This window comes from Podarcis melisellensis (genome assembly GCF_964234715.1).
Source record: "Podarcis melisellensis genome assembly, chromosome: 1".
NCBI lineage: Eukaryota > Metazoa > Chordata > Lepidosauria > Squamata > Lacertidae > Podarcis > Podarcis melisellensis.
Window position 1 is genome coordinate 99,094,034 of NC_138528.1, and position 25,311 is coordinate 99,119,344.

General features: G+C 43.0%; 1 protein-coding gene and 1 long non-coding RNA gene across 11 annotated transcripts in view; one reads left to right on the forward strand and one right to left on the reverse strand.

Annotated features, from left to right (window-relative positions):
* The window catches only part of GTDC1 (glycosyltransferase like domain containing 1), a 215,496-nt gene that overhangs the window by 13,262 nt on the left and 176,923 nt on the right, over positions 1-25,311 (reverse strand). For 6 of the 8 annotated variants that reach the window (XM_081929616.1, XM_081929615.1, XM_081929610.1 and 3 more), the window contains 3 exons: positions 22,401-22,471; positions 21,596-21,687; positions 8,388-9,453 (listed from right to left, as the gene is read on the reverse strand). In XM_081929616.1, coding sequence (XP_081785742.1) covers positions 9,370-9,453; positions 21,596-21,687; positions 22,401-22,471 — 247 coding nt within the window. In that variant the 3' untranslated portion in view covers positions 8,388-9,369. Of the gene's footprint in view, positions 1-2,259; positions 4,590-8,387; positions 9,454-21,595; positions 21,688-22,400; positions 22,472-25,311 lie in introns of those variants that run through there. The other 2 variants (XR_014172699.1, XM_081929614.1) reach the window with 2 other exon arrangements.
* On the forward strand, positions 1,531-20,848 carry LOC309380322. 3 transcript variants are annotated; one of them, XR_014172831.1, is made up of 4 exons: positions 1,531-1,956; positions 2,960-3,046; positions 13,475-13,583; positions 19,219-20,848. It is a non-coding gene; the product is annotated as an uncharacterized lncRNA (long non-coding RNA). The 3 variants fall into 3 exon arrangements; XR_014172832.1 differs by lacking the exon at positions 19,219-20,848 and having other exon boundaries at positions 13,475-14,736; XR_014172833.1 differs by lacking the exons at positions 2,960-3,046; positions 19,219-20,848 and having other exon boundaries at positions 13,475-14,736.

The window sequence follows — 25,311 nt, forward strand, 5'->3', positions numbered from 1 at the left end:
GATAGGGGAAGTGACAGATAAAATACACTGGAAAGTGTGGGACAATGTTTGCTTTGATGCATCATCTAGTCTCCCTGCAAGCATGAATGTTCATTAAATAGCCAACATCATCTAATCTCCAGAATGAACAGTAATAAACCTGAAAGTGCCCAAATAGAAGGGTGTAAGAGACAAGTGACTACTGGTGTGGAAGGTCACCTGATGACGAGGAGGGCAAGGCTCCTTTGCCTCTAAACAGATAGATTGAAGATATTATTAGGTCACTTTGTCTTCATACTTTGTAAAATAATAATATTAATACTACTACTAATAATAATATACCCCTTCTGATTTCTGCAGAACAATCTTCCAAGGCAGAGGATCAGGCCAAAGCAGTTCGCAACCCTAAAGGCTTAATCTCAAATACCAGAAGTGATCAGATTTAGGAAAAGTTATCCCATTCTGTCCTGACCTGGGTGCTCCAACACTGAGATTTGCAAAAGCAGCTACTGCTTCCACGTTCATAGCGAATTGAAGACATTCTACATATGCTCAGAGGTATTCTCACTTTTACTTCTTGGGCTGACACTAGGGCTGGATCTAGACACGTCAAAGAAGCAATTCAGTTGCAAACCCATACAGGGAAATCTGGTAGGGAAAGACAGGACTTCACAGCGCCATCTGGTGTCACATTGTTATATTGCATATACAACACGTATGAAACACCTTTTCTTTACCAATCTAGCTGAGTCCTAGCAGAAGAGTCTGGCAGCTTGTCTTGAAGGCAGCCTAGGCTTGAGCTTTCTTATGGAAGCAAGTTTAGGCCTTGTGAAAGAAGGGCAGAGAGATAAACTTGCCAGTTGTTACAAAGGGAAAGGGAAAAAAATTATCCACCCTTTTTGGGGGGGGAGGGGGGAGGATGTATTTGTCCATTACAGAGACTAATGGTGAATATGTGCCATGTGCCGTATGATAAGCAATGCAAAAGGAGAGAAAACAATGCAGAGTAAAGAGAGAGAAATCCCTTCCATGTTCCTTTGGATCCTGCAAATGCAATATGCATTACGATAGCGTTTGAGGGTAGCTGGATACTGGGGGAAACTGAAGCACAGCTGCACACTTTGGTGTGTAGGAGGCCCATTTGCAATGTGCTCACGAGACGGGGGAGGGAGACTAGCAAAAAGGCCCACCTTAAACAAACATCCCACCCTCCCTCAAATCATTACCCATCCTCAAGCATTTTAAGCTGAAAATTAAGTGCTTTAACTCAAGCCAATTCATTAAAAGCCCCCTCCTTCCTTCCCTTCTCTTAAAAACCCCCGAAAACCCTCTATTTTTTTTTATTGCTCCTTCTATTTTCCTGGCCTAATATCAGAGTGCTGGGGATCCTTCCAGTGTAAAAAGCCAAGTGGATGTGAAAGCCAGAGAACATAGCTGCGAGCAACAACACACGAGCACACGCTAGCTAGCCCAGCCTCCCCCAAGAGCTCTGCTCTGCACACACACACACACACACACACACACACACACACACACACACACACAAGAAGAGGCTGCTGCTGCTCTCTCTCTGGCTTTTGTTAGCAGCAACCAGCCTTGCACGAAGCAGGGACGCTGCCCCCGTCACCTTCCCAACCTTCACCTGCCCCCTCTCTCCTGGGCCAGGCAAGGGCTAAACTGGCTTGAGCCAGAAACCCAAAGGTGTAAGTATCCTGGCTGCTCATAGGTGCATCCTCTTCCCTTTCTCTTCCTTCCCCACCACCCCTTGCTCTTTCTGTTCGATTGGAAAGCTTTGCTTTCAAGTGCCACTTTTGCTTGTAGCTAGAATGGTGTAGTTATATCTCATCTCTTTAACAGTCCTCTATTTGAAAGGTTGTCCAGTTCAAGTCCGGCTTAAAGGTAAAGGACCAGAACAAGATAGGGCGAGAGAGAGCACTGAAGACTGGACGGCAGACTGAGCGGTACATACATGCTATGGTAAGAAGTACTGAATTTCTTTTTCAAATGATGGTCATAGGTACTAAATGTTGGCCTACACTGTACATATGAAACAGTGTCTGTCCATTTTTATGCAATTCTGATCCTCTTTTGTCATCTCTCTCTCTCTCTCTCTCTCTCTCTCTCTCTCTCTCTCTCTCTGTGTGTGTGTGTGTGTGTGTGCAAGTGGCCACCCTAAGCAAAGATTGCAGACTGTTTTAACAGAGCAGCAACTCCATATTTCATCTTCTTTTGCAACCTTACAAAAAAAAAAAAATCCTTTAAAATCCTTTTAATTCAGTTTTTGGTCATTGTTTTTGTCAACTGCATATTGCTTTTTATGGTGCTTGTGAGCCACCATGGGCTGAAAGGTGGGGTGTAAATGAATACAAGCAAAGACACAATCGTATGTAATAAATACATAAGCAACCAGAATGAAACCATTGCAGAGCCTGTAAAACCACTTCACTTACCTTGCTGGACCAGGCCAATTTTTGAAACTAGTGCATGTGCAAGCAGAGAAACACAGTAGGCCTGGCCCCATCTGACAGCATGGGGGGCACCACTTGGCTGAAGCTAAATGGGGGAGCAATGTCTTTGGGCCCAGGGCAGAAGAAAGGTGAGGCATAAATGTAAGTAAGTAATCAAATCAATCTACGTTGCTCAGATTTCTTGGAGGAAGAATGAAATAAAAATGTAACAACCCACAAAAGGGATGATGGAGAAAGAACCGAAAGAGGTTGGAACCTGCGCAGTTTTCAACACTCGTTCTTCTTTCCCATCGTGCAGTGCCAGCTACCCCACGAAGTTAAGAGAAACACACCACAAAACCCTCACACGGGGATATTGGGCTTGTAGCCACCACTGAATGAAGCCATGTCTCTGTAGAGCTGCCTGGTAATATTTGCAGGGGGTAAATACTCCACTCCTATTGAAGGCACAGAGGCCTCTTTCCATTTCCTTCCTATGGAGAAGCCAATTGCTGGCTTTCGTTCACCAACAGACCCAATTGCATTAAAGAAGAAAACGCTGATCAAACTTCACTGAGAATAGGATGCATTGGTGGACTCTTATGTGCTGTTTCGGAAAGGTAAGGGTGTGTCGTTGTTCCACCTAGATTCCTCATTTATCACTGCCCAATCCATCCTGAAAGCCCGGAATGTCAAAATGTACCTTCATTTGGAAATATCTACCCAGGTGTTATGAGCAGCCACTTTTAACATGTTCTTTACTTAAGAGTTTTCTCTTCCATCTTTCAAGTGCCTCGGCACAACTCAGGAAGATGTTTCATCATGACATTTTCATGCTAAGCAGACTACTATTCTGCCCACACCCTTCTGAACGCTGCCTTCTGAGCTGACCTTGGTTGCTGCTTCTCTGCAACTCTTTTCTTGCTTATTTCAATTGGTGGGATGAGAAGCTGAGCTCTTGCAACGTGGTTTGCTTTGTGCCTGACTTATCAGCCTGGTAAAGTGTGAAACGAAAATGTGTATCAGAGGAGGGAAGAATGCAGAAAAAGCAAGGGCAGTGCTATGGGGCAAGAACTCTCTTCTGAAACCCCTCATACATTTCCACCCAGACTGTGAACCTAGCAGATAATGACAATTGCACAGAGCAAACATATGAACAAAAGAGCAAACACATGTCAATATATTTGGAGAAATGCAGCAGTGGGTAGAACAGCCTTTGCCAAACTGGTAGTCTCCAGATATTTTGGCCTCAAATCCACAGCCACCATCTCTCAGCCAAACCTACTTCAGAAAGCTGCTGCTCTAAGGATATGATGGAAGAGAAGATGTATGATGTCCTGAGTTCTTTGCAGGGAAAGCGGAATCAAAATGTATTACACTTACAAATAGATTTATTTTATTTAAGGCTGCTTTAATTTTGAATGCCATAAGAGGTCAGGGTTTTCGTTCCTCTGGTAGACTTTCTCCTCCTTTCTTCAAAATCATTGCAGCTCTTCCTGGTCACATTCAAAGATCTTTCAGTCTGGTTATGTTTCTGTGGAAGCCCTGCTGTGTTCAACGGGGCTTGCTTGCTAGTAAACACTCTTTAGGCTTTCTGCCTGAGTCTGCCCTCCCTGATGTAATGCTTAGCCACCACAACTGGTTCTCTGAACCTCTGCCTCATTGTTCTCGCTTTCATTATAACCCTGTAAAACCATCCTGGCCTCGTTTAACCTTGATTTCCTTCTCCGCCCCCCACTCACATCCTTTTGGCTGGCCCAGCCTCTCATTCCTCACAGCCCAAGCAGCTCTTCAGCAATAAAAGGGGCTCTTCCAGGGTTTAATGCTCCTTGTTAAAATTCCACTCCCTCCTCCTCATTAGAAATGCTTTTGGATAACATTTATGCCTCCTTGAGTTGCAATGTTATGACTCCATCTCTTCCAACTTAACCAAATGTTAAGTTAGGCTGGCTTTTTAAGCTGGAGCAAAGATTTTGGACTTGGCATCCTCCTTGCCTAGGGAATGTCTCCCCTGGCAAGAGTCAGAACTTGGGGTCTGACGATGATTTTGACATTAAAAATGCAAAGCTGGTTTGTACAGCTACCGACATGCCTTTTTCTGAAGAAGATCCCTCAATTTTCTTTCCACGAAGGATGCAACGAGCTGCTTCCATAAAGGGTGTGCTGGAAATGCAAGATGTTGTACAGTATGTGATTATCAGTTTCCAACAATAGCTGGGCACATGCTCAAAGAGTGGAAGAAAATATCAGAAGTTAATACAGAATTGCTATTTATTACCCTATAATTAAAGCGCTGACAGTTTTCCTATTATAAAACCTTATTTGCAAAGGTTCATAACTCAAAGAGGCAAAAAATTTCATTTCAAGATAATGTCCGGATTACCATGTTAAAGCATTTAAAATATTTTAGTAAAACGAATTCCATCTATCACAGGCTTGCTGTTTACTAGCTCTTGTTTTGCAATAATGTATTCCCTTTCTGTTTCATTCTGTTTTAAATTAAGGTGCGGTTCAAAACTGCAACATTTAAAGAAACATGTTAAGTGTCTAAAAACTGAAAGATTGCACAATGGGACAAACTTTTTTTCTGGTGCGGGGGGTGGGGTGGGGGGAGTTGAAATCCATAGAAATAAATATCCAAGGAATGATGTTAATGAGAAACATTTGGTTTCAATATTCCTGGGGAGTTTGCATCCCCATTATTACAGCACTGACTGATCTACTACATGAGAAACAAAATGAGCAAAAGCGAAACTAACTACAATGTTGCCTCTTTGCTTATTTATTTATTTTGGCATTTATATATCGCCCAATTAACTATGTCCTGTGGGCGGCTTACACATTAAAATCAATAAAATGCAAATATGAATCACAATAATAAAACAATCAATATAAAAAAGCAGGTTTATTTCATTTTTTAAAAATGCAGGAGAGAAAGGGGAAGAAAACCAACGTAGGAAATAGTTCAGCTTGGAAATCCTTGTTTTTTGGAGCTCTTTCAACTTAATTTTCTTTGTGACGTTCTAAAGCATGGCTGGAGAAATTGTGTCCCAAAGACCTTTCAGGGAATTCGTCCAGTACACTGATTGCAGTTGGTTATTCCATCGTCGTGCAAGATCCAGGTGTCTTTTTTTCCTTTTTCTTTTTGCACTGTTCTTGTGAAAATACAGTGTTTCTCTCTCTCCACCCGAGCTCAGCATTTGGTTGTCAGGAAAGTGAACCTCTCCTTGCTTTCCTTACAAATTAGGGCTGGTCCCCCCATGCAGCAGGGGAAATGGCACCATGACAAGAGGATAGGATATGTGAAGCAGGAACTAGCATCTAAACTACTGTATTTTTTGCTCTATAAGACACATCTGACCATAAAACGCACCTAGTTTTTGAAAGAGGAAAACAAGGAAAAAAATATTCTGAATCCCAGAAGCCAGGACAGCTAGCGGGATCGCTGCGCAGCTCCCCTCACAGCGCTGCATTCCCGCTGGCTGTCATGGCTTCTGGCTTAGCCGCACACAGCCTCTCCTGGGCAAGGGGAGCCTTCATCCTGCTGCCCAGGAGAGGCTGCTCATGGCTAAGGCTCCCCCAAGAGCCACGTTCCGTTTAAAGAGTGCACGAAGCGTGTGCCCTTCTCCCTCCTTGGGAAAAAGCCCACAAGAGTCGCACACACGCTCCATGTGGCTCTTTAAATGGAGCGCTGAGCAGAGCCTCCCGCCTGCATTCGCTCCATAAGATGCACACACGTTTCTCCTTCCTTTTTAGGAGGGGGAAAGTGTGTCTTATAGAGCGGAAAATACGGTAGGTAAAAGGACCCCTGACCATTAGGTCGAGTTACGGACGACTCTAGGGTTGCACCGCTCATCTCGCTTTACTGGCTGAGGGAGCCGGTGAACAGCTTCTGGGTCATGTGACCAGCATGACTAAGCCGCTTCTGGCGAACCAGAGCAGTGCACAGAAACGCCATTTACCCTCCCGCTGGAGCAGTACCTATTTATCTACTTGCACTTTGATGTGCTTTATTTTTAAAATCTGCAAAACAAGCATTGGCCTTAGAAAGGAGAGGTGCAAGGATGCCTATGAGCTCTGAAGTTTTGAGGCTGGCACTGATACAGCAGCAGCAGCATAATTGCAAGTGCTGAATTAAATATGGCTGTGCAATTGTCACACTTACCTATTAGATAGTGTCATTATCAGTGGAAGGTGTCCAGTGGATGCTACTCTTTCCCCTTGACCTGGGCCATTTATAAACTGTCATTTCAATGCTTTACTGAGGTGCCCCCCCCCCCAGTGAGCTGGAAAGGGCACAGCAGGAATCAGAACTATGGCTTACAGTAACTGTGCAAATGTATGGGTTTTCAGAGAGGAGCTCACAGCTGCTTTGCTCCACCCCACGATATAAAGGAGAGACCAATTTTAGCCTACAAACCCCAGGTAAGTCACAACTAAAGAAAGCAAACGGCAGTTGTGGTTCTTTGTATCATCGTGAAATTACATTTGCACTGTGCTGGACTCTCTAAGCCTATATGGAACACAGGAAGGTTTGCAGTTATCTCGTTTTGCTGTACAGTGGTACCTCGGGTTACATACGCTTCAGGTTACATACACTTCAGGTTAAAGACTCTGCTAACCCAGAAATAGTACCTCAGGTTAAGAACTTTGCTTCAGGATGAGAACAGAAATCATGCTCCGGTGGCGCGCTGGCAGCGGGAGGCCTCATTAGCTAAAGTGGTACCTCAGGTTAAGAACAGTTTCAGGTTAAGAACGGACCTCCAGAACGAATTAAGTACTTAAGCCGAGGTACTACTGTAATATCTGACACCCTTAACTTTTATAAACAGATTAAACACTGCTTTATAAGTTGCAAGGCTCAGGGTTCAAAAGAAAAAAAAGGGAACAGCACACAGCAGTTTTAGGGTAGAGGCAAAATTTGCCAGCACGTTCTGTTGTGAATTAAAGGGCACAAAGGAAAGTGGAATGTAAAGAAGAATGTTTGCTGACTGGTGCTTCCCAGGATAGGGAGCACTGTCTAACCACCAGGTAAAGGTAAAGGGATCCCTGACATTAGGTCCAGTCATGGCCGACTCTGGGGTTGCGGCGCTCATCTTGCTTTATTGGCCGAAGGAGCCGGCGTACAGCTTCCGGATCATGAGGCCATCATGACTAAGCCGCTTCTGGCGAACCAGAGCAGCGCACGGAAACGCCGTTTACCCTCCCGCTGGAGCAGTACCTATTTATCTACTTGCACTTTGATGTGCTTTTGAACTGCTAGGTTGGCAGGAGATGGGACTGAGCAATCACCAGATAGGGAACTTAAAAAACAGCCTGCCACTTAAAAAACTGTGGACAGACCTACATTGTGCATTTAAAGCACATGGCTCCCCCCAAAGAATCCTGGGAACTGTAGTTTACCCATGACAGAGCTACAATCCCCAGCATCTTCACCAAGCTACAGATCTCAGGATTCTTGGGGGTGGGGGGAGCCATGGGCTTTAAATGTGCACTGCGTGTGCTTCAGAGGTTTGCTGTGGATTTGCCCCAAGGCACAGCAGTTTCTTCTAGCATTTCCAGTACCTCACCTGTGCCTCCAGCCCAGGAACACAGCTGAAATGTTGAGGGACTTGTAGTTAAGATTTCATTATCATTTGCAAAACAGATTCTGGCACATCGGATAAATCCCCTACTGTATTCATTGACTCCGATACAAGAATGTGTGCGGCGATAAACATACAGATAGATGTACACACTTATACATGAATGAGATGTGCTAATTAAAAAATGCAGCGGCCAATTTATTAAAAATGCGCCGTACTATCTGAATCTTCAAAACATTTAACATCAACAAATGCAGCCGCTTGACTGTTAGAATAGTAATCGATTTATCTTGAAAAGCTTCTATTTGTAAGTTGGATGCAAAGTTCTCCCCTCCTCCCCCCCCATCCAACACTTAAAAAGAATGAGGCAGCAATGTTGAAAATAACTGTAGTTTTTATTATTCTTGTTGGAACCGTTTTGGCATCTATCTGTTTGTTCTTCAACCTTGAGAGAAATAAAGCAAGTGTCTCACCTTTCATTTTATCGGATAGATGGTACCACGCAGCATATTTCCCATGCTAGTTTGAATTACAGCTGTTTATCTTGCAGCTTTCTTTAAGATTAATTAAATGCAAATGTAGCTCTGTGAATCATGGGAATACCTGCCAGACCTCTTATTAATACCTTCGCTTAAAAACCCCTGTGCCACAGAGTCATTAATTTGCAAAAGGGGATGGGGGGTGGGGAGAGATGAGATGTGTGTGTGTGTGTGTGTGTGTGTGTGTGTGTGTGTGTGTGTGTAAAAGCAGCCCTTTACCTCTGAACAATTCACAGAGGCCTTCCCAATTAGTCTAGGAGAATCCTGGTCCTCCTTTCAGACCCTGTGGCCCTCGGAGGACACAATGAGGCTCCAATGATAACCTGGCAACCTAGGTAGAAAGCCAGCCAAGAAGCAAGCGTTTGAAGCTGCGATCTTGGCTGCCATCACGTCGACAAAAAAGAAAGAATTCAGGCACCATGTCATCCAGTACAAAGGATAAAAACATATTCAACCGGAAATTCAATGTGGCACCACATATGGGATACATGAGTGCAGTTATACAACAGGCCACATTTTCCCCCCGTTTTATTTTTTCTGTTGTTGAACAGTCTCCTGCATGTGATGCCGAGGACATGTGTAACCATCGTAACGTCTCTCGGAATCTGTATTTAATTTGAGTCGGGGTGGTGGCAGGGATTGGAGATCTGAAGCCGCCACAGGTTTGTGGCAGATGGCTCTGTGTCAGCTATGACAAGCAGCCAGGCTGAGCTTCCTCTGCAGATTTTCTTTTCTCTCTGATCAGGTAAATATGGGCACACTCTGGAAAGTTCTACAGATTTTGCCTTAGGCTGCAAGTTTGTGACTTAGCCCCATCTGTCACAAATCTTCCTGGGGTTCTGTTTCGAGCAGAGACCTGAATTTACCACGGAGCGCTGCCCAAGAAAACTGAGACATCTTTCCCTAGGAAGAAAAGGAAGAAAGGGGGGGAACAAGAGAGAGAGAGAGGGAGAGAAAGAGGGAGGGAGGGAGAGAGAGAAATTATGTGAACACAACAATCAAGGGGGAAAGGGTTTTTTCCTCCTGCTGCCGAAGTAGGAGCAAAAAGAAATCCTATGTCAGATGCTTGATTAATATGTACAATTGTCTTCACTTTGGGGATTTTTGTTTATCCTGAAATCGCATGGATAGTATAAATACTGCTGGAAAACCAGGGTCAGAAAATCCTGCCCTCTGATTGGATCAAGGTATTAGAGACTCAATCCCAGGTTAGAATGACTTTTGTAAACAGGAGCTTTCTGCTGCAAACAGCTTACCTGACATCAGGCAGGGAGGGCCGCCACACTTAGGAGGCTTCCACCTGAGACAGCGAAAGCTTTTAAGAGCATGCCTGATTATTTCATTACCTTGTCTTCCCCCGCTCTCCCCTCCCAGCCCTTCTCTCTGCAAAAGATTCCCAGTCCTCCAGGCTTGCAGCCACAGGCAAAGCATTGCTCAAGTTGAACAGCAGGACATATGCAAACATTTTGCTCTAAAATATGACACTGTCATGAGGTTTTTTAGCACAACTTCATTTGGACCTTCTTGAAACGTGCACCATTAAATAATTACGGGCAGGCTAAAAATGGGGCCAGATACTCAGAAAGACACATCCCCCCCCCCACCACCACAAGTGAAGGTTTGCATCTGACTCCAGGGTTGGAGAAGTGATGTGTTACTGATGTTTGTTCAGTGAACTGCATTGATCATTCCCATTTAAAAACAAAACTCTTAAAGGAATTTTGTTTGTGTTCTCAGCCTACCCTATCGGTTTCATTCACTGTTCTGAAATAACCTCACCTTAGGAATGCCAGATGTTTTATTCCATTATAGGATGGGACAGCTCAATTGGAAAAAGCAGTCATTACAGTACCTTACTACTGTGCCAAAATAAGTTCCCAAATCTTCCTTTTAAAAAAAAAGTTGGCAGCAACCATATCTTGGTCCACTGTGCTACAGTGTCATGAGCCTGCTGATCTGGGAATTGCTGATTCCTATAAATCAATTTGGTGGCTCACCCACTGCTAGGCAAGCACCCATTCTGATAGGCAGGCCAAGGACCAATCAGGATGCAATGTGGGAGTTCTGTGATCAGAATTCCTGACATCCCTCCCCCACCCCTAAAAGCAGCTGCAGGGAAGGTGGGCAGGGGAGATTGATATGGATTAGGGGCCCACAGTGTGGTTTACCCCTTTCTGCTCCCACAATTTAAATTAACCCCTATTAAGCTGTTATTAGCTGCAGATGGGAGATAAATGGGTACCCATTGGGTTTTCCATTTCACAGCTTATAGCAGCATTTTTTTTTAAAGGGAGTTGTTAAGTAGGAGAAATGGCACAAGGGAGGAAGGTTTAAGCCCCACCCTCCCTTGCTCTTGCCATGGACCAAATCTCACTTGGTCCCACGGCTAAAGAGCTGCATTAAGCAATGATTATGATGTTGGGAGTAGGGGTCCCAGGGCACTGCACACTTGGCTCCACCTGCAATCTATTAGCAGGAACCCTTAGGCTGCCTGCCATGTATCCTTGAAACCCAAGTAACTAAGGTAGGGCTAAACCAAGGTTTGATCAAGAGTCTGCACTGGTGCCCCCTACTTGTCTTTCCTCTCCAGGTTGTCATCACCCCATCATCTCCTCCTGCTGGCTGCTCCTCTTTGCCGCCATACGGCCTCACTTCACTCACCTCCCTCCCTCTCCCCTGCTTACTTTTTCTGCTGCTATGTCAGCAGTGCTGCCTATCTCTCCTCCTTGCTCTGAAGAAGTTGCAGAGTGGAGTTGGCCACTCCTTAGAGCAAAACATTCTGGTGAGTTGGTTGAAGGAGAATGCCTGTGACACTTTGCTGTGGCATCTTAAAACTTAGGTAACCACTCTGCCCAGAAGGCCTCACTCTAAGAAAGGACCTCATTTTTTTGCCTCATGTGTAGCAGCACTGCTCTCCATGAAAGACTTCTGCAGGCCCAGGTTGGCAGCAAGGCAAGCAAACAGGGGGCCTGGGGATGCCAGTTTGCCCCCGCCCTATGCCACCAGTTTGGCCCTGGGTCAGACGTGAATACTTGCCATAAGTTGCAGTATATCCTATGGATTTATGCATGCTTATCCCCCTGTTTCCTTTGCTATATTTACATGCAGGAGGGATTTACTTTACGCTCCTCCAAATCATACCCACATGTGTTCTCACACACTACCACACCTCCTTGCTTCTGGGCAAAACCACTGCCCCATGGGGGTTCTAGGAATATACAGTGGTACCTCGGGTTACATACGCTTCAGGTTACATACGCTTCAGGTTACACACTCCGCTAACCCAGAAATAGTGCTTCAGGTTAAGAACTTTGCTTCAAGATAGGAACAGAAATCAGGCTCCAGCAGCAGCAGCAGGAGGCCCCATTAGCTAAAATGGTGCTTCAAGTTAAGAACAGTTTCAGGTTTAGAACGGACCTCCGGAACGAATTAAGTACTTAACCCAAGGTACCACTGTAACCGAAAGGCGACTTAAATGCAGTTTTTATTATATTTTTAAAACTGATGCACATCCCACTGGCAGGTTGTGACTGACAAGTGAGAAAGCTACTGAAAGACTATTTAACCTGGGCAACAAAGCCAGGCAGTTTGTATAAGCATTAGGAAGCAGTAACCACTCACCGACAGGACAGTGAAAATTCAAGTGCTAAGATGCAAGGGAAATGGTGGGAAGTGGGAGATTGCTTTAATATCATCACCTGCTCTTTGTGATATATTACAGCACAAATATGACCCATGGTGAAATTTTCATTGCATGCAAAGAGGTCGTACTTTCACCCTCTGCCTATTCCGTTGCACAACTTAGTACTCCCATTTGGAAGGAAGAGTCTGGCAACAAAGCCATCCTTCTTTGGGGTGGGGGTGGGGGTGGGGAGCATGCTTGCCACAGATCGGCTGAATTAAACAGTAGGAAAGAGGTCACCAGTGACTTTTGCAATCTACTGTCAGCATCCCTTTTGTAAAATTAAATGATCATCCCTTGTAAAAACTGTTTTATTTCTTCCTCCCCATCCTGCCATGTTCCATGGGCTCAAAAGACTCGGCTCTTCGCCTATTTCCCTATGCGCTCAGATGCCCTTTCTCAAACATTTCTAACTCATCAGCCAGTTTTAATTCCCTCCCTAAAGAATGCTGGAAGCTTGTATTCCCAATATAGTTTTGTAATAGAAAGTAAGATGTCCTTGCTTTTATAACTGAAGGTTTTGTCACTCTGTAAGGAGGCCCTGCTCCCGGCTGCACCTTTCGCGTAACTTTAGAGTTTCCTTTTCATATTGGTCCCTGTGAGCTGGAATATTATTATTCATTATATTTTTATTTATACCCTGCCTTTCCCCCGGACGGTTGTTAAGGTGGCTTACGGATGAAAACAAGAATTAGCAGCACACAAGGGAATTAAAACTAACCTGATGAAAAGCAATCCCAAGATTGCACACCCAAAGAATCTGAATCCTCATAGAAAATTTTGTAGACCATCATTTGGAGCCTGCTCCCCTTCCACACTCAGTCTCTGCTCCCAGCCCTTGAGGATTCATCCATCTCATTCTAGATTTTGGCCTCGTACTTCCTACTCTAAGCATGTGTTTGGGCTGCTCTGCCTCCTTGCATTGGTTTCCTTCCACAAAATATTTACCTAGGCTAGGGGTTTCCTAGACTATGATTTGCTTCTTCTTCTTGAGGAAGGGGGGAGGAGGGAGAACAGAAGAGGCAACCAAGTGAGATCAAGCTATGGTGGTGGTTGTCCCTCTATAGAACAAATCACCCCATAGATAGATCGAAGCTACAACTGAAAAACAAAGGCACAAAGGGTGAAGGGTGCATGTGTTTTGACAGCTGGAGTACCTGCTTACTATGATTATTTGCAATGTGCCTTAATAAGTGCAGGTGCCACTATACTGGGCTACACTTTTGTTGTTATCTCTTTCAGACTCACATTTTTCCAAGGCCAGAAGGGTGTGACACAGGTCTGGGCCTGGTGAGGGCCTGAATGGGAGACTGCTTGGGAACCCTAAGGACATTGTCATGATGGAAAAAAGGTGGGGTATTAATAAATAAATCTACTTTATGTTTTAGAAAGTGGCTCATCTGTTCTCTATAAACTCTGACCTCTCTTAAGGTATTGTAACCGAATTTTGCATGATGGTTCCTGAGATAAAGGAGTACTTTTTTTTGCCTAAGTCTGGATAATATTGGTTGTTATTTTGAAACAAGATGGTGGACTGCAGTTGTTGTTTTTAATGCACTGATTTAAACCAAATTTTGCATGATTATTCTGGAGGTTTCTGTCTATGTTTGAATACAACTGGATGTCATTTTGAATCAAGATGGCAGACAGAACCTTTCAAAACTGCACTGATTTGGGGGTTTCTTAGAGAATTCCCAAGCAATGCTATGCACAGGGCAGCTACTAATTATTATAAGCAGAAACCATCACCTATTGTTCACCTATTACACCATGAACTTAATGAGTACATTCCACCAGCAACAGACATTATATCCCCCAGGTAAAGCTTGCCATACCAGTTTATCTGCCAAAGAATCTTCACGGCTATCACGATCTTATGTGCACTGGCGTTGTGGTTTCCTGGACAAGTTCCAGGATGCACAATCTGTCTAGACATTGGAGATGTGAAGCCAGGTGGGTCTCCCACTTGCTCTACATAAGCTGAGCATGTGTTCCAGATTGCCTCCAAAGGTCTCCCCCACAGCAGCATACTGCCAAGAGGGATTGACAAGCTGTCTCTCAAGGATGTTTGTCTGATATTCCAGATCTGCTGACTGCAGAATGAAGTTTTCTTCTGAAGAATTTCAGATGAACCCACATTGAGGATGGGGCCTTCAACCTTCTTTCTCTAGGGGTTAAAGCAGCTTGAAGGCATTACCATTTCCCACTTCAGCACCACCCTCAACATACTATCTGGTCCAACAGAACTGTGAGAAAGAGGATATCTGTCCTGTTATGCTCTCAAGGAAGCATGATGTGTCCTTTTCTCATCCCCTCACCTCTGTAGGCCCACATAAGGATTATGTAGTCTTTCTATCAATAAATGTATGGGAAGTGGGGAAATGATAAAGTCTTCAACCTGCTACTTCAATTACTTAATAGCCTCGTCTGGTAGAAGATCATTAAGAAATGTATGAAGAAGGGGTACAAGATATGTATCAGGGCATGCCAAAACTTAGATGCAGGGAGGAAAAAATCATTTGAATGTGTGTCTGATTTCCAGGTATTTATCCTTTGCTTCTCTACCATTTCATACTGAAGCACAGAATATAAAGCATGGGCTCTAGGAAATAAGGTATGTTGTGAGGTTGGGAAACAACAGCACACAGGTGGCGCACAGAGGTGGTGTACATAATATCACCCAGTCAGTGGTGCATTCATCTCAAAGTCATACTTAGGGAACTTCAGATGTTTTGGATGAGTTCATCCAAGCCCAGAAAACCTGTCCATGCAAATGCAGTAATGAACTCCAAGAAACCTTCAGCAAAAGCAGGCAATGAAATGCAAACATTAAGAAGGATGCTATGATTAACCCAAAGCCATGGTTAAGAAAGACTAACGAAGACGGATGTGTTAGATCAAATAATTGAATTTATTTAATCCACTTGAAGTGAACTTGAAAACTTTGGACCCATGACTATTAGGTCCAGTCGTGACCGACTCTGGGGTTGCACGCTCATCTCGCTCTATAGACCGAGGGAGCCGGCTTTTGTCCGCAGACAGCTTCCGGGTCATGTTCCCAGCATGACTAAGCCACTTCTGGCGAACCAGAGCAGCACACGGAAACGCCGTTTACCTTCCCGCCGGAGCGGTACCTATTTATTTACTTGTGTAGATATTTACGTGTATACACACACACACACACACACACACTTTGGCTACTTATCATGGAGATAGGAGCTTAAGGATTTAGTCTTACAGTAGTGAATTTAGCTTTTACAATTACCATTTTGTTTCTCTGCCTTTGTGGTATCCTAGGGAAACTATATCCCAAATTATATTCAATGCTCTTTTAAAAACACAACAACAACAACAAAACTCTGCCACGGAAAATGCAACTGACTCAATGAAGTAAAAAGTGTTAACTTTTATTGTGCTCATTTTGAGTCATACACTGAAATGTTCACAAGAGAAAGTTTGCATAGCCTTTTGCCAACAGAAGTGAATCCAATAAAAGGTATCATTTTACCTATTTTGTTGGATTTAGAGAGCAGAGGTTATGAACATGTGTGCTTTTTAGGGGAAAGGGTGTTGCTTTTGGATTTTACTGCCACTAAATCATGCACAACATGCTCGGAGCTCCGTGTTCTGATAGACATCAACATCCAGTAATACTTGGCTTCACTTTGTAGCGAACAATGCACCTAAGGCTTACCCACCCTACACGCTTTTGTGCCTTATTGCTTAAGTTGATTGCCTTTTTGTAGCAAGCATAATTCTGCCTCCCTTTTCGCCTCTAACTTTATAAGTTGGCACAGGCACTGCATATAATTGACAAACTAATGCAGTAATGCATTTGACTGTTTTAGATTATATTATTAATAAGCTTGCAGCAAAAGCGCGCACACAGAGAGAAGGCAACAAAAAAATCATATTTTATATGTCCTGTTGCTGCTGTTGTTTCGTTTTAAAACAGCAGCAAGAAAGAACACCAGTCCCCCCCTCCCCCCGATGACCAAGGAGTATAAAAGATTGAAACACTCTTATTTGATATTCAGGTTTTGTTTACCAGAATGTTGCTCCATTTTGATCTCTAAATGACTAATTACTGTAAAAGTGTTTTGTGTGTGTGTGTGTTTTAAGAATAAGAAGAAACAAGGTATCATCCAACTGCAGGGCAATGTTTTGGGACCTGGCCAAGTGAGGGGCACTTTGTACTGTGATTCAAATACCCCCCCCCCAGTTTTTACTTATAATTCAAATTACGGCAAGCAAATTAGTTGAATACAACCCCAGGTATTCTGCTAAGTCATGCTGAGCAGACCCACAGAAATCAAGGGACTTTGTTACTCACGGCTAAGCTGAGTCTATTGATTTAAATGGGTCTACTTTAAGTATGACTTCATCAGATGCAACCCCTGAAGACTGAACTATGACCCTGGACACAAGGCAAAGAGCAGCACCTGAGAGATCTGGCCATTTGAAGATGATTAGTGCAGGGGCAAGGATGTTAGACTGCAGGGGGAATATGTGGGTATATTACATGGGTATGAGAAAGAATTGGTAAAGAAATGGGTGTGTAAAAGTGGGTCAAAGCAGGCGAGTGGAGACAGATTTGGAATGATTCTGCCCACTTTATATCGGCAGGATAAAATATAACTACAGTACTTGAAGAGCAAACAAGAGTATTTCATACTTTGTTCACCTTAGTCAACACTAAAAATAGGCGTTCTTTCTTCCTGCTGTCTAAAAACAGAAGCAAAAAGAAAAACAGGATATATACGATACCTCTGGGACAGCTGTCCAGGAGGAAAGTTACATCCCTGGGCATAGAACAATGGAATTTGGATGGGTGGGTGAGATAACAGGATACGGCTATAAAGCCTTGGGCAGAGGGCAGGGAATGGGAACCTGTGGCCCTCCAGATGTTGGGGGACTCCATCTCCCAGCAGCCTCAGCCAGCATGGCCAATTGTCAGGGATGATGGGAGCTGTAGCTGCAGCCTTGGATTCAAATAGACATCAAACATCACTCTGGCTCTCTGGCTTCCCAGCCTGTCGCTTTTATACTTCTAGCTTCTTGCTGACATCTTTGTTCTCAATTCTGCCTTTGTCCTTCTAACTACCCGTGAGTTGAGGGAGAGGGCTCACCCATTGGCCATCTCACACAGAGCGCCCTCCTTTGTTCACCTTAATGGTCCACCACCTCTGCTATCGCCTCACCACAAAGTTAGCCTGGCTATTCCAAGAATTATAAGGGGGCTTAGGCATTCATCCCAATCCCTCCAAAACTCATAACATTATTATGATATATGGCTTGTTTTGCACAAGAAGGAGATTACTTCTGCTTATGCAAGGCGGCCCTCCCTTGCAATTCTGCCAGTTTCCCTATCCTATGCTATCTCTGAGTATCTCCCCAATCTCAGGAGGGGGCGTGCAGTGGAGGAAGAGACAGAAAGACCCACACTGATCAAGCAGGGTTCCAGTCAGACTTCTTTAAATCCAACCATTTGGGATTGTTGGTGTTTACAGAATGCAAAGGCACCTTAGCCTGCTTCAGAGGTTGCAGTCGGAAATTGAACAACCACATGAGATGCTCTCCTATTGCCATTTCCAGCCATCCTCTGCAGTGGGGGGGGGGTTATTCCATATTCTGGAGGCTTCCTGCATATTTTAGAATCTTGAAATATTAAGATGCTAAAATGCACAGGAAGCCTCAGCAAATACAGTTGTACCTTGGTTTTTGAACAGTTTAGTTCTCGAACGTTTTGGCTCCCCAACGCCGCAAACCTGCAAGTGAGTGTTCCAGTTTGCAAACTATTTTTGGAAGCCAAATATCTGACACAGCTTCCACGGCTTCCGATTGGCTGCAGGAGCTTCCAATCGGAAGCCGTGCCTTGGTTTCTGATCGTTTTGGAAGTCAAATGGACTTCCGGAACGGATTCCGTTTGAGAACCAAGGTACAATTGTATAGGAGATTCTACACTCCAGAAGGTTGCCTTCCAACTTGAAGTGGTTGGTAAGAACAGCAGTGGGGCACACTTTTAATTGTAACGCCTGAAGAGGGCTCTTGTGTTCTTGTTCAAAATGACCAAGAATGAGACAAACAATTGGTAGCCTTAGGTATGATAAAAGACACTGGAATGGCAAAGAACACAAGGAACAAATCTATACACCTTCTACAGTATGATCCCGCGTTAACAGAGTTCAAGAAATGAGTACATTTCTTTCCCATAGCTAAGCTCTTAGTCAGGGGTTAAAGTTGACTCTTCTGACAGTATTCTCCTTGCCCCATCCAGCACCATTCACCGCTGCCACTGCACAACGAGCAATTAAAACTTGCATTCAGCTGGAGTTATTAACATGCTGCCCAAAGTGATGTGATAAACTACTCCATGTCTGTGGCGGTAACTCTACTTATAAATAATTCAGCAAGGAGTACGTTCTCCGAAGGAGACACTTGAAGCAAACGAAGCATTTTACTGAGCAGGGCTTGTATAACACACATCTCTTACTCCTGAGCTGCAATTTGGAAATCCTACCCCCTTTCAAGCATCTACATTGGTCCTGCCCATGTTGCATTTTAACACACACACCCCCACCCAGTCTCTCTTGCACACCGAAGCCACAGAACCCCAGCCACAACAAAAGGGCAAGCCCTTGCATGGCAGCAAAAACTATTTAGCTGAACTCGAAGAAAGAGCGAATGTCAAGGTAAAAATTTAAGGATTGTTTTTCTCTCTTTGAAGCCTCCGTGTGTAGCTATGCAATAGTATTGACTCAAGAAGTAATGCTGAGCAGTGGAAGTGTTCAGTCAGCATTTTAAACTATTATGAGCTACCTTCTGAACCATTGCCAAGTTAATAGACAATGAAAGATAATGAGCTTGAAATTGGGTGTTAAATTGCATTTTTGGTTCTCTCCTCTTTTTTTTTCTTGAAGTTTAACCATTTCCTGCAGAAACAACATTTTCTTTCGGTCTGTCCTTATGTAAATGTCCACTTTTAGGTCACAAGAGAAAACTGAACATGGAGAGAGTGGAGTCATTTAATTCTCTTGCACAGATTTGCTGCATTGGGAAAGGAAGTACAGAAAACGTAGGCAGGGATACTTCTGGGGTAGGGACCAGGCATTATATCACAGGATAATTTGGGAATGCACCTCCAGTTGTATTGTCAGGAATGCATTTATTAGCATTGTTACAAATATCAGTTACTTGATATTGGCATCCTGGAATGAGGATACCACCTGCTTTTTCAGGGTATAGTGTGCCATGACATTCTCCTGCACGAGTGGAAGCTGTGAAAGCCACTGGGAAGTTCTCCTGCCCATACCCCATAGAAATGAATGGGACCTTTGCAAGCACATAGGAAGGCGTGAGCCATAGGGAGGTTTTCCAGTGCAGGCACCTTCCAAATGAATGACAGCCTCATTAGACCAATACCATGCACAGTATCCACTTAGAATAATGAAGCATGTGGAAGAGAACCTCACTGTGAACTGCATCTAAATTTGCCGAAATTTATTTCCACCCCTTTCAAAGGCTGAAGGCAGGCAACAACTTCCATTTGAAAACATGGAATTAGTAGAAAATATTGACGTGGAGGCTCATGAAAATTCAGATGCTCTCTCCAGTTGGTTAACATCAACCTACCAAACAGCAACACTAAAAAGCCCTTATATATTGCACTCAGCAGATGCTCAGGTTTCAGCAGACTTTGGAGAATGAGATTTCTCATCTGCGGTGAAGCTGCCAAGAATGCTGTTTTACATGGCCTTGTCATTCAAAGTTGGCCACCACTATTAAGAAAGGGCTATATTAAGAATTGTGATGGGACGTGGGGAAGGAAGCAGCCTCTACAGGACTCGGGCCGTTCTGAAATTTAGACATTAAGACTGGCACCCCAAATTACACTCAAACACTTCTGAAACATAATCCAGACACAAGGGGTCAATGCAATGACTCCTTTCCCCCCAATAGCAATGACAATTGTGGAATTCCAGCCACCTCTGCCCAGTTTTCAAAGGCAACTGAAAACAAAAAACATTAAAGTAGCAAAATCACAGATCGAAGCAGCTGAGGTCGAAAATTGAAATGGGTCAACGCAAAGCAAAGTTTGTAAGGTTCATAAGGTCCACAAAAGTAAGAGTCCATAAGGATATTTCAGGATTTGGAGCCCCAATAATAACAGATAATAACTGATGCCCACAAGGCAGGATTCAACTAAGCTGTTGTGAATGGAACGAGGACCACTTACATGAAAGGACTCCCCCCCCTTTATCCTCCTTGACTACCCTAAATCTTCTTTGGGAGGTTGGGAGGAAGAGGGGGGAAAGTCCCATGGCATAAGTGAGCCTCGTTCTCCGCAAACACACCAAACTTAGCACGACACTGAATTCCAGCACATCTCTTCACTTTGGAGGAACATAGGAAGCTGCCCTATACTGACCACACCAAATGGTCATCTAGTTCAGTGTGGCTTACATTGACTGGCAGCACCTGTTCATGGCATCAGACAGAGCCCTACCTGGAGATACCAGGGCATGGACCAGGACTCCGCCACTGAGCCTGGGCTTTTCCCTAAGCCTACACCTTTCTGCACAATCCACACTTCTTCTGATTCTCTCCTCACACCTTCACGCCTGTCACAACTGCATGATGAGCATTCCTGCTCTTGTTACCCTTCACTGGCTATCATTTCTGAGTGCGGGAAAACTCAGAATGCTATGACATCTTGTGCAACGCATTCGGCCTTGCTAGATGTTTCCAGGAGAGAGAGAAAGTGGGGATTCGGGTAGCTGTTCTTTGGAGCAGGAACCGTGCCATGTGATTCTCTTCTTTGCATACTGGTGTTGTAGAGGGTTTTCTTTGAAATGTAACAAAACAGCCTTAAAACGGAGGGAGAAGAGATGTGGTACTCACCTGGTCAGTCACCTGAACACACCAGTGGAGATTAAATTAAGATAGGGAGGTAAGCTTATCCTCATTAGTATAATTGTAGGATCCCTCTTCCACTTTCCTTTTATACTAATGAATTAAATTAATCCAGGTTCATTTTTATAAGCCTCTTGGGTTCAAACATGGAGGACAGTCATTTTAGAAAACAATAAATTAAAAAAGCATGTAGCATGCATTAAGCGCACGTATTTCATAAGACCCTAGGTTAATACAACTGGCATCTAGTGTAATTAATCCTTGTTAGTGTAACAACTAATATCCCTCCCTAGCATGTTTCCTTTAAACATTAGGATGTTAATTAAATGTTTTCTGGTTTTCTCTCCTTTTTAGAAGGAAGGGGAGGGGGCCTTTTTTCCTTTTTTTCCTTTTTGGTCTGTACTCTTCAATACACAACAATACCTTGGAATACCTATTCAGAATAAATACCTTATAGAGATGTTTCCTTACAATGTCTGGTCTCTTGCATAAATTCTGAAGCCTTTTAAAAAGCTGTTCAGGTGTAGAATACAGATATTCAGCTGCAGGAAAAACAGATACATTTTTAATGAAACAAAAACCTCAAAGCACACACTCGATATTAGTCACTTTACTAATTAAAAATGCATATTGCTCTGTGCCGCCTCGTGTTTTACATTATTTAAGCATGATTTTATAAGGTTACCTCAGCTCACAAGGATGTTTAATGCTAAATAAGACTGTGTAGTTGTGCTGTTTAGACATCTCCTTTGGGTGATTAAAATACATTATTCTAATGTAACACAATGCATATGTGAGACATTTAGTGATGAGATTTTTCAAAGGACTGGTACTACATTAGTGTGTATCCTGTAGCAGGGTTGCATATTATTAAGTATTAAATTGTTTAAATAATTTGGTGTGATTTTTCAGGCCTAAATTTTTCTCTCTGTATGTCATCTTTTTAAAAAAATAAAAATCTGCAAGCTATCGCTTCCGAAGCGACCTTTTTAATAAAATCTATCACTATAGACTGTGTATGCTAACAATGAAGAATGCTATTTCAAAACTTGCTTTTGTGTTATCTTGAAAGAACAGATGGTAAATATAAACTTCGTCTAATGTATTAAAACACATTAAAAAAATTCCTCAGCGCTAACATGGTAGCTTGCCAAATAAACAATTGCTCTTGCTTAAGTTTATTCTCAAACTTTGCGTTTTAGAACTAATTATAAATTAAAACCACAGCAGAAAAAATGCAGAAGTAGGAAACTACCTGGAAATATTTCTGGATAGACCAAAGCTTTGGGACAGAGCGGATAGCAGCCACAGTGCACAGCTTCTATCCTGGGGAAGAAGAAAAAAAAAGAAAGGGTAATGCAGATTATGTACCATTATTACATTATTGAGCTCCAAAGCGTATTTTGGGCCAACAGCACAGAAGTTGGCTGCAACAATCGTATTCCCTGTACATCAGTGTAATCTCCCTAAATGCCAAAGTTGCTCTTTTTAACAGATAATTTTATTGATCACATGAATTACATAGAACAGAACAGCAAGCATATGTTTTGTTCACTGAATAAATCAAAACGCAGCTCTCCTTTAAAAAAAAAAAGATACTGCTCAACACGTTTCATAATCAGCAGACTGTGACTGGGGGGACGTGGGGGACCCACAATACTCCTTCTTTCTCTCTCTCTCTTTCTTTCTTTCTTTCTTTCTTTCTTTCTTTCTTTCTTTCTTTCTTTTTCCCAAAATGCTGTCAAACACAAATATGAAGGAACTGGTATGAAAAAACCATCAGTGCAATCCAGCAGCCAGTTATACACATCTAAGTTTATTTAGAATCATTGAGGTGGAATCTGCACACATATAAAAAACGTTCCTAAAATCCTTTTTTTTTGTAAAAAAAAAAGTGTTTTTAAAAATACATTGAATTCTCCATAAGGCTCACCATCGTCATCTAGTGTCACATTGTATATTGCACTTAAAGCACACTTAAAACATTTTATTTGCAGCTGTAATAGCAGAGTCCTGAGACATCATTGCATGTAACCGTGTACTGGAATGCAGCCGGTAGTTGTGGCCCAGTGACAGGGCGATCCATGCGCACTAACGCAACTGGGGGTTGAAAGCACAGATGACAGAGAGCATCCTCTACCATATCCGGGTACAACTGCCTAGCTTGCGAGGGTCGAGGCAGGCTGGGTGACACACACAACTCTGTTCCAAGGTCCCAGCATCTGCTGTCTGAGGTGATGCTCTCACTTTGCCTAATGATAGGGCCAGACCTGCTCCTCCTGGACTCCCCATGTTTAAACACCAAGAATGTTTTAAAAAGTGGTTTGGGCGCTACCTGCTTCTGCTGCGAGCAGGAAACTGACTGAGCCATAACCCTAAGCCCTGCCAAATTCAATCGGGATTTCTCTCAGGTAAGTGGAGTTACGATTTCAGCCTAGAAAGCTCTAGTTCAAGTGCTCACTTGGCATGGCGTAGGTTTCTCCCTCTTTGCCACCGCCATGATCTTTATGTGAATAAATTCAGTGACTGTCTGTAAACACTGTGTAAGGGCGTCTGGCAATGCATAATAGATTGAACCCATCTTAGATTAGCTATATGTGTATGCCTATATACTTTTAATTACTAATTGTAACCTAACCTTTACTTACAAATACATTATCCAAGCACTCCATTGTCGTGGGGTTTTTATTTATTTATTTATTAAGCGATTTGCAGAGTGGCACGCTTAAGAGACAATTTGCAACTTCATGGCTTCAGCAGGCAAATGCAAAAACAATGCTAGAGCGTTGCAGCAAAGCATTTTTGTTAATCTTTCCATGTAGTTATGCACTGAGTTACAACTGCTTTAGCTTTTCTGCCCCCCTGCCCCCTCGCGTAATGGCCGATCATCAGATATACAGTAAACTTTAAAGATAAAGCTGTAAAATCTGTTGGTCGGAAATTCTGCAGTGAAATTGAAAACTACTTTTTTAAAAAAGTTTATTTTCTGAAATTCTTTTAATTGGCACCCAAATGCTGAAGGACCGTCTTTTCTTTTCTAACTTCAGCATTCCCCTCCCTTTTGTGAAAGATGAAGGCCATGTCAATATTCACTTTATTGATGTGTGCTTTGTTTTTCCAGCATTTTTCTTTTTCACTTTTTAAGAAAGAAAAAAAAGTATTTGCCACTGACTATAATTTAGCTGGTAGGGCTTTCTTTTTGAATTCAAAATGTACACCACAACCGAACTCTTAAGGACTTCCAATATGACATCACCAAATGCAATGGGCACAAATTTAGGATTATGGATAACTTGCAACAAGTGAGGGGTAAGGATTTAATGGGGACATGAGAGGAATACCCAGACTTCCCATTTCTCCTCCCTCCTGCACCAGCCCTCCACGCTGCCTGCGAACATGACCATGCAATATGTATGGTGTAATTGGAAACAAGGGTCCTAATTGAATCACTGGGAATCCTTCAAAGCAGATCTCCACACACATCCTCATGGATCATACTCCTTATTTAAAGGCAAATGCTTACTAAAAGCTGAGAAGATGGTTATATTTTTGATCATTAAATTACTGCTGGGTCATAACTGTCAAAGAGCAGAGATTTTCAAAGGAAGCTTTCATTGCTGTTCTCCCCCCCCCCAAAAAAAAGCACTGTGGAGATTTTAGCGATATACCTCAGATCATGAAATTATGTAAAAGCAAGTGATTTTCAAATTGATCTCTTTCCCTGAAAGAGAACATCAGGCCAAGCTGCAGTTTAAAGAGTCACCTTTAAAACACTGTGTAGGAAGAGTCCTTCTCAAGGACTCTGTCCGTCTCACAAATTAGTAAAACCAGAATTCAATATTTATGTAATTTGACAGATAAAAAAAAAAGTAGGATTTGGAATTAATCCTTTTATTTGAAAATGACCTTACATACTGATGCAAAGATAAATACGTCATGCCAATATACTCCGAGAGGGTTTGGGAAGAACGGGGCCACAATGGGTAGCACAAAATGCAGCTTTTTAAAAAACCAAATCCATTTTTAAAATATATGGGTTCAGCCCAATGAAAGGCGATCTGCACCTGGAAACAGGCTCAAAATCCCTCGTATACATACGAGAAGAGATGTTATGAGGGAAGTTATGTAACCCCACATTCAGTAACCCGGCTTGCACATAATACAGA